General features: G+C 60.3%; 1 protein-coding gene across 1 annotated transcript in view; it reads left to right on the top strand.

Moving 5' to 3' along the window:
* Nucleotides 1-212: 212 nt before the first annotated feature.
* Nucleotides 213-9,051, top strand: part of EPHX3 (epoxide hydrolase 3) — a 10,153-nt gene continuing 1,314 nt past the window's right edge. Inside the window, exons 1-6 of the mRNA XM_026660280.1 lie at nucleotides 213-458; nucleotides 2,123-2,208; nucleotides 2,796-2,953; nucleotides 3,771-3,899; nucleotides 4,309-4,412; nucleotides 7,176-7,324. Of these exons, the coding sequence (XP_026516065.1) occupies nucleotides 213-458; nucleotides 2,123-2,208; nucleotides 2,796-2,953; nucleotides 3,771-3,899; nucleotides 4,309-4,412; nucleotides 7,176-7,324 (872 nt within the window). The remainder of the gene's footprint in view (nucleotides 459-2,122; nucleotides 2,209-2,795; nucleotides 2,954-3,770; nucleotides 3,900-4,308; nucleotides 4,413-7,175; nucleotides 7,325-9,051) is intronic.

The following is a 9,051-nucleotide window of genomic DNA, read 5'->3' as shown; positions in this document are numbered from 1 at the left end:
ACAGGGCAGGGTGGACTGGGGGACCAGAGCACATGGTACATTAAGGACCCCCCACTCCAGGTGCTCATGGGCCCTGTGACAGCAGGAGGTGGGGTGTTCAGTGCTAGTGAGCACACCCTGGTGCTGTGAGGAGAGGCCCAGGGGATGCTGGCTCCCCAGTGTGACCCCTCGCTCCTTGGCCTGTTCCCCCTGCAGTCCTGGGGCCGTAGGAGATGGCGCGCTCCCTCTACCGCCGTCTGCTGGTCCCCACCCGCCTGCTGCTGAGGCTCTCCAAGCTCCTATACTGGCTGGCCGTGCGTAGTGCCTCCTACCTGGTGGGGGCTGCCTACTGCCTGTGGGTGCCGTGGCTGGTGCTGACCCAGGGGCCGTGTCGGGCCTTCCGCTGGAGGATGCGAGAGATGCCACCACCGTGCCTTACCGATGCCTCCTATGGGGAGCACCGCTACCTGCAGCTTAAGGTGCTGTGGGGTGTGTGTGTGTGGGGGGGGGGGATGGGTAGGACAGTGGGGCTGGGTCAATCCCTGAACAGATCCTCCTGCAGAGTCCAGGCTGCAGCTCTTACCCCTGTGATGGTTCTTGGGAATGAGTCACCTTGGAACCCCCGGCCTCCAGCCAGAGGAAGTCTTTGTGCTTAAGTGGGTGTCAGCTCCCTGCCACCTCCAGTCTGTTAGCCCCCAGACAGCCCTTCCTTTGCCTTGCAGGTTAACAATAGGTGCACGGCAGTCCCAGAGCCCCTGTGAAGCATTCCCCTGTAGTGCCTAGCCCCCGTCCACTGAACACGGAGACTTGGCAGGTCAGCTGTCCAAGGGACAGCGCACACCAGCTGGGATGGTTCAGCATCGTGTCTAACACCACAGGGCTGAGTTCCAGTTCGGGTGAGAACAGGCGTACAGGTCGTATCGAAGAGCGAGAGCTAAGAGCTAGCGAGCGAGGATGATGGAAATGGGAAGGTGACACAAGACAAAAGCGTAACACGATGCTTAGAGACTAAACTTCACTCATTTAACCATGTGTTCAATGCATATACACAACTCCTTCAATATCAGCCATACCCCCCACCTGCAATGATTCTGAGGAGCAGGATGACATCGCCTTCCATTGGAAACCTCCCATGATGTCATTGCTGGGTAAACGCCATTAAGTGATGTGCTCGGTGTAGTGAGTTTGTCAGGCTGTTAGAACCGTGAACCCTTTGCCTGCTGGTACCAGTGGGGCTCTGCCAGCCTCCTGCCTAGCTGTCCCCCATGGTTCTTGCTGACGTGGGGCTGTGGCACAGGGGAAGCTGGGGCAGGTGCTGCAGACAAGGCCAGTGTCTGGGATGAGACAAACGAAGGCAGAAGTGGGCAAACTACAGCCCGTGGGCCACATCTGGCCCCCGGGACAATCTTGCCCGGCCCCATAGCTCCCGGCTGGGGAGGCTAGCCACCGGCCCCTCCCCCACTGTTCCCCCTGCCCCCCAGCCTCCGCTCACTGCGCCGCTGGCGCAATGCTCTGGGCGGCAGCGCAGCTGCAGAGCCGTGGCCTGACCTGGTGCTCTGTGCTGCGCGGTGGCGTGGCTGGCTCCAGCTGGGTGGCGCGGCTGCCTGTCCTGGGGCTCTGGGCGGCACGGCTGTAGCACTGCCAGCCATCATTTTCCAGGCAGCGCCGTCAGGGAGCAGGGGGGGTTGGATAGAGGGCAGGGGAGGTGGTCAGGGGGCGGTGGTCAGAGGGTGGGGAAAAGGGGGGTTGAATGGGGGCAGAGGTCCTGGGGGGGCAGTCAGGAAGGAGGGGGGGTTGGATGGGGCGGCAGGGGGCAGTCGGGGTGGGGGATCCGGGGGTGGTCAGGGAACGGGGGGGTTGGATGGGGCAGGAGTCCCGGGGAGGGGGGGGCGGGCCAGGCCTGGCTGTTTGGGGAGGCACAGCCTCTCCTAACCGGCCCTCCATACAATTTCGGAAACCCGATGTGGCCCTCAGGCCAAAAAGTTTGCCCACCCCTGAATCAAGGGGACACCAGCTGCTAAGCCCAGCAGCCCCATTGGTCAGCAGAGGCGCTGGAGGTGCCGCCCAGCTCCTGCCAGGGTGCAACTGACCCCTGGGTGACTGGGCATGAACATTTCCTTCTCTCCCCTCCCCATCCTTGCAGAGCTCAGGGCTGCGTTTGCACTATGTCACAGCGGGCCAGGAGGGGGCGCAGCTCATGCTATGTCTGCACGGATTCCCCCAGAACTGGTAGGTCTCTCTGGCTACTCTTGGGTGGGAGGGGCCCCTGCTTCCCATGGCCTGGGAGGAGTTGGGATGAGGGGGTGTTTATTACAGTCATGCGGGTCAGGGCCCCGTTGTGCTGGTGCTGCACAGACCAAGCAGCAAGCAGCCCCGAGGAGCTGACAGCGCGATGGAGGCAGGACAGGTGAAGGGGCAGAACACACCAGTGGACACCGGCTCAAAGGCTGGCCTGGAAGGAGGGCCGCGTCCCCAGGGCAGGGCCTGCTCAGGAACCCTGAATTCTCTCCCCAGAGAGCTGAGCCCTGGAGGATGGTGCCACTGAGTAGCTGCATGTTCCTCCTGCAACGCCCCTTCCTCTCTGCGCGGAGGTGTGTCGCGCAATGCTGGGTGAGCTGTGCTGGGGGCGCTGGCTAGCACAGCTCAGGCTCCCGCGCTCAGCCCCGGCTGGGCAGCGCCCTGGCCAGGCAGCTGCGGAGGGGATGGGAGCAGGGAATGGCCCCGAGGTTTAGCTGGCGGGGACTCTCCCCCCACCCCCTGGCTCGGCAGGGTATCCCCTCGGCACTGATTGAGCTCAGGGCTGTGTGCCTTGGCAGGTTTGCCTGGCGCTACCAGCTGCAGGAGTTCAAGAGGCAGTTCCGGGTGGTGGCACTGGACCTGCGGGGCTATGGGGGTTCGGATGCCCCGCGCGGGAAGCAGCACTACCGGATGGAGGCCCTGCTGGAGGACGTGCATGGTGTCATCCAAGTGCTGGGCACCAAGGACCAGAAGGGTGAGGAGTGGCTGCTGGGCATGTGAGAATGGAGGCCTCCCCCTCTGTGCTTCGGCTGGGGAGGGTACGAGCTGCGAGGGAGCTGGCCCCTCTGGTGGAGGAGAGGAACCTCCCTGCTCAAGCTGTTCCCAGGCGCAGAGGGGCCTTTCCTTGAGACCCTGCTGCGCCCCCCTTTGCACTGTCACAGATGGCTCCCCCTTTGGATGAGTTGTGGGTGTGCCCAGCCTGAGCTGTTCCCGCAGAAGGGGCAGAGGGGTTCTCCTCCAGCCCCGACAACGGCGACCCCAGAGCACCACCGAGGTTGGGTGAGGCGCTGTGAAGCCTGGGATATGCCCCCGACCCCAAACCTTAGCATCTCCCTGGTTGGGCGCCACGTAGCAGCAAGTGGGCAGAGCTTGGCTGCCGTGTGGCAGCGTGGCTGTGCTCTGCTGAGTCGGGAGTTCCATTTCTGGGGCGAGAATTGGATCAATGAGCAGGTGTGTCTACAGCAGAGACAGACGCTCAGTGTCCCATCCCACCTGCTTGCTTGCTTGGTCTGTCCAGGCTGTCCGAGCCTCTGGCTATTGCCCCAGTTGGGGAGCAGGGAGACAATGGAGGGGGGCAACTCTGTGGCAGGAGGGAGGTGCGGGGGGTAGGGCAACTCTGTGGGAGAAGTGGACATACCCTTGGCATGTAAGGTAGAGGGGCAGGCGGGTGGGGTGGGAGAGGCAGTGGTGGGGCACCCTGACTGTGGAAGTCCAGCTCTGTCCAGCATCACTCTGCCCTGACAGTCAGTCTGCCTCACTGTCTCTGCTTCCAGGCTTTACCAAGTGCATCCTGGTGGGGCATGACTGGGGTGGCACCATCGCGTGGAAGTTCGCCATGAATCACCCCGACATGGTGGAGAAGCTCATTATCATGAATGCCACCGACCCGGCCGTGCTTAAAGGTGATGCTCTGACCTGCAGGGGTGCTGGGCTTCCCCCACGAGGGTCTGTGGCAGGTCCAGGGTGGAGGAGGCTGGTTCTTACAGCACAGGCGGCTCCGGCGCATGCCAGCAGCACGGAGGTTTCGACCAGGTGACAGTAGCACTCCTTGGGGTGGGGAGACGAAGGCTCTTGGGGTCGCTACATTGTGGCTGGGGCTCCCAACCCGTCCCCGCCCCCCCCCCCCAGGGGCTGCAGGCTCTCTGAGCACCAGGCCAGCCCAAGCGAGCTCTGAAATGACGTCACTGGCACGTGCCGCGTGACTTTCGCTCCTGTCTCTGGTGGGAGCCCTGAGCGTTCCAGGGGGCACCGGGGTAGGAGGCCCTCCAGCCTCAGCATGTCGGTGTCTGCCTTTCTGCCCACCCGCTGCAGAGTACATAGGAGGCCACCCCTGCCAGCTGCTGCGCTCCAGCTACATATTCATGTTCCAGCTGCAGAGGCTGCCTGAGCTGCTCTTGTCTTTGGGTGACTTCCAGGTGAGAGCAGGGAGTGGGGGGTGGGTGAGGTGGGAGCAGGGAGTGGGGCTAGTTGGCTGGGGGAGCTGGGGATCCGGGGAGGAGGGGGGTGGGAAGGGACCTGGCAGCTGTGGCTCAGCTTAATTAGGATTCCAAATGTGCCCATTTATAGAACTGCCCCTTCGCTCTCCCCCAGAACCCTGGGTGCAGCCACCTCTGGGGAGGGATGTGGCACCTGGTAACCACCCACTATGCAGCATGTTAGGGCTGAAGGGCAGGGTGGAATGGCCCCAGTGGGAGTTTAACCCTGACTTGGGAAAGCTGCCAGGGGATCGTTAATGACTGAAGACATTTACAGCTCTGGTGTGCAGCTCCTTCAGCGCCCCATACAGCCCTGCTGGGGTATTGGGATCGGCACCAACTCCTGAGGTGAGGGCCCAGCACCACTGGGGCCAGCACAGTGTAGGGGGAGAAAACCTGCCTACTGAGTGGTGACTGGCACTGCGTCCGGCACTCCCTTGCCTTTCAGCTTTGGGGGTAAAACACAGGCCCTAACCCCACTGGCACTTGTTAAAGATCTCGGGTGCTTTTTGCAAGGGTGCTGGCCTGGCTGAATTCTGGGATTATACCCACCTAGGGAATTCAATTCTGTCCATCTCCCCCCCTGCTGCTTTCTTTTGGATGCACCAGTTGAGCTCCCTCTCCTCCTCCTGTCCCAGTGGCTGGGTTCCACCCCAGCAGTGGCTGCATGTCAGTGGTGGGTGGAAATCTAATCTACCATCTTTTGTGTGTGTATTAACCATGGCCCTGTAAATCAGAGGGACAGTGGCTGCTTTGTAAATGGGAAACACCCATGCTAATTAGGGATCATCCCATTCCTAATGGCTGCAGTAATAAACTGCTGGTTAATTAGCAGGTGCGGAGGATAGAGATTAATGGGAAGGGGCTGGGCGTAGCTAGAAGGAGGGGCAGGAGCAACACCATGGAATTCATGCTGGATAAAGGTTGCTCCTACAGCAGGGTTGGGAAGGGGGAACTAGTCAGCCCCACATTAAATGGGGGAGAAGCTAGGAACCGGTAATGCAGCTAGAGAGCATGGGATTGGGGGATCCCAGCGAGCGGGGTGGGAATGAGTATCAATTAATTTGGCAGCTGATAATATCCCAACAGACCTGAAGTGAAGGGGGGAACAATGGGCGTGACCCTCCCAGGATGGGGCCACAGGCTGTGTTGTGGGGGTGGAGGGGGGGCTGGGATAAAAGCTACCGACTGCCTTTGGGGTAGTAATTACTGGAACTGCTGCAGAAGCAGCTAAATAGCAATCCAATGAACTCTGCTTCGGAGGGAGCTGAGCTTTATACTAAAGGACCCTGGCCCTTTGGAGCAAGGTGCTTTGTTCTGGGCTGCCTAGAGCCAGACTTCAGGAGAAAGGTGGGAAAGTCAAACCCATGAAAGGAAATAATTAGCTGGTGGAACTCACTGCTATGGGAAGTCATTGAGGCCTGAACTTAGTGAGGTTCAAACTTAGTGATGTTTCTCTGGGTAAGGAAGAGAGCCAGAGTGGTTAGGTTATGACCAAAACCAAAGGCAAAACACCATGTTGGCCAGGAGATCGACAGTCCTGCTTCAGAGCCTGGGAGGAGACCTTGTGGGGACTGGGGGTGAGTTCTGACCCCTTCCTCTCTAGCAGCTGGCACTAGCACTGTCCGAGATGGGATCCTGGGCTAGATGGGGTGTGTGGCTGATCCAGGTTGGTGATGCCCATGTCCCCTCCTCCCCATCTGTGTCTGTCCTGTCCATGCCTGATCTGGAGGCAGGAGCTCAGCAGTGTGACCACCTCTCTTCTACATCCTCCAGGACTCACGGAGGAGATGTATTTTAGGGTCCCTCGTTATTCTGGGATTCTCCCCTGGGATTCGGGATGCTTGTGTGACTCTGTCATGGGGAGGGGCAGGACTCGGCCCTCTCTACACACACTGTTTGGACCACCACCGGGGAGACAGCCCTTGCTTGATCAAAGCCACGTGGGGGTAGGATGACCAGACGTCCCAATATTGTCCCTACAAATTGTCCCGATATCTGCCGGCAGCGCTTTTTTAATTTTGCTCCCCCCCCCCCCATGTGTCCCGATTTTTTTCTTTCCCTCATCTGGTCACCCTAGGTGGGGGTTCTAGAGCAGTGCTTCTCAATGACCAGTGCTAGGACCAGCACCAGTCCCTGAGATCTCCCTGACACACTTGGAAGGCAGCAAGCTTGTTCCTGGTACGAAAAAGGTTGAGCAGCACTGTTCTAGGAGAAGCAGCATGAGCATGCGAGGGGCCCATTCTGGGATAGAGGAGACGGAATAGGTCAGTTTCCTCTGTGGAGGCCGCTGACTTCAGGCTAAGCCTGCAGGCTAGGAAGAATGGGGGGCAATTTTGGGGAGCACCCCACCTGTCCCAGTAGCCGGGCAGGGTCATCTCTGGGAGAGGGAGCCCCCATACGCCAGGCTTTTGACACTAGGTGGAACTCTCTTTCTTCATTTCATGGGGGCTCCCCATCCCTGCCGTGGGGAGCAGGCTCACCGGGCTCTGTAGGGGGCTAAGATTTGGGGCATGACAGTCTGTTGGCCAGGAGCCAGGCCCCCACCCCTTTGGCTTGCCAGGCTCCAGATCCGAGCCATCCCTGCGGAGGGATTAGGCTACCTGGCTCTGGATGGAGCATGATGGTTTGTCTGCCGGGAGCCGCTCACCAGGCCCCAGCTCTGAGCTGTCCCTGACCCCGGCAATGTCTGTCCTGAGGCAGCTGTTGAAGGACACTTTGGCAGGCAGGAAGGGAGGAATCCAGAACCCTGAGCGGCGCCTGACGCAACAGGAGCTGGAGGCCTACATGTTCAGCTTCTCCAAGCCCGGAGCGCTGACGCCACCCCTCGATTACTACAGGAACATGCTCAGGTAGGGCCCCTGCCCCTCCATGGGGTTCACCCCAGTGCAGCACACTGAACCCAGTGAGTTGCCCCTCTGATGCTGGGGAGATGGGACGGGTGAGGGCACACGTGCTGGGCTGGGAGGAGCCAGGAGGGGGAAGTGGCTGCTGCAGCCCCACTGGCTGCCCGAGCAGCCCTGCAGGGAATGAGTGGAGGGGCTAGTGGGTGGCAGCCCCGAGGCAGGGAAGGGATGTGCTGGGGCTTGCACAGAACTGTAGGATCCCATTCCACCCCGTGCTTCCCTGACACTGCCCAGAGCCAAGGGCCGGGGGATCTGTGTGCACTGGGAGCTGCTGCCCCTCTCTGCTCCCAGAACCCAAATCTGTGGTGTAGTCACCCCTGGCAGAGTCTGGTGCTGCCAGGCAGGGCCGGCTCCAGGGTTTTGGCCGCCCCAAGCAGCCAAAAAAAAAAAAAAAAAGTCTCAATCTGTGGCGGCAATTCGGCAGAAGGTCCTTCGCTCCGAGCGGGAGTGAGGGACCATCCGCCGAATAGCTGGACCTGCCGCCCCTCTCCGGAGTGGCCGCCCCAAGCACCTGCTTGCCAAGCTGGTGCCTGGAGCCGGCCCTGCTGCCATGGGTAACTATGGGCATGCTGACACTACAAACTTAGGTTGACCTATGTTAGGTTGACTTACAGCCACCGCAGATTCGTATCCACACTACCCTCCTTACCAGCACGATTCCACCGACTTAAGTGGGGCAGTGCAGGAGGCTGAGAGCCAGGGCTCTCAGCTCTGTGCGTGGCTGCCCCCCACCCTTCCCTGGGCTCTCAACTCCCAGATACCCACTGCTGGGAGCCCTGATGCCTCTCCCCCCCACGGCTCCCCACGGGGAACTCCGCACCCGGAGCCTGGGCGGCTGCCAGGCTCCTGATGGGGAGCCAGGAACTGGGAGTCCGAGGGCAGCCGGGCTCTAGCTGGAGCCCTACACCCACCCCAGGGTGACAGCCTGAACTGTGAGCTGGGCTCTAAGAGGGAGCCGTGAAATTGACAAAAATGACATCCAATAGCTGATGTTGGATGTCACGGACGCTGTGTCACCCTATCTACACTGACATAAGCCCTAAGCCTCTTGTGGAGGTGGAGTAGTTATGTCAGAGTAGTAGTGCACTTACATCAGCAGGAGCAAGGCTGTAGTGTTACTCCTGGGGAAATTCTGCGCCACTGCGTGTGCGCAGAATTCATGTTCCCTGCAGATTTCTTTGCTTCCCTGCAGAAAAATGATTTTCTGGCAGGGAAGCAAAGGGAAGCTCCAAGAGCAGTCACGCACCACTCCCTAGCTGCGCAGGTACATCATTTCAGGCATCCGGAGTAGCCAGTGGAGAGGTAAATCACCATAGGGCTGGGAACACCCCGGCCAGTGGCTCCTACCCTGAGCTGGGATTAGCTGCTAGTCCCATCTGGGCTGGAGGCAGGAGAGGACTGGACTTCCTCTTCCCCTGCATGGAGTGCTGGGGCTATGTCAGACCCACCCCCAGAAACCTCCCCCAGCTGCAGGAAGCTCAGCATCCTCCCCTGCTTCCTGCCCACATTGTTCCTAAGCTGTGGGGACAGGGGGCAGTGTACAGGGAGCTGCTCTCCCATCCACTCACCCCCTGTGCATATGGACCTCCCATACCCAGACACCCCTGCCAAGCTTCACCCCGTACACCCAGAACCTCCATGCCCGAACCCCACCCCACTGAACCCCAACCCCT

Source organism: Terrapene carolina, unplaced genomic scaffold (genome assembly GCF_002925995.2).
Source record: "Terrapene carolina triunguis isolate 2854851 unplaced genomic scaffold, T_m_triunguis-2.0 Scaffold746, whole genome shotgun sequence".
NCBI classification, from domain to species: Eukaryota; Metazoa; Chordata; order Testudines; family Emydidae; genus Terrapene; species Terrapene triunguis.
This window is presented reverse-complemented; position numbering and strand designations above follow the sequence as displayed.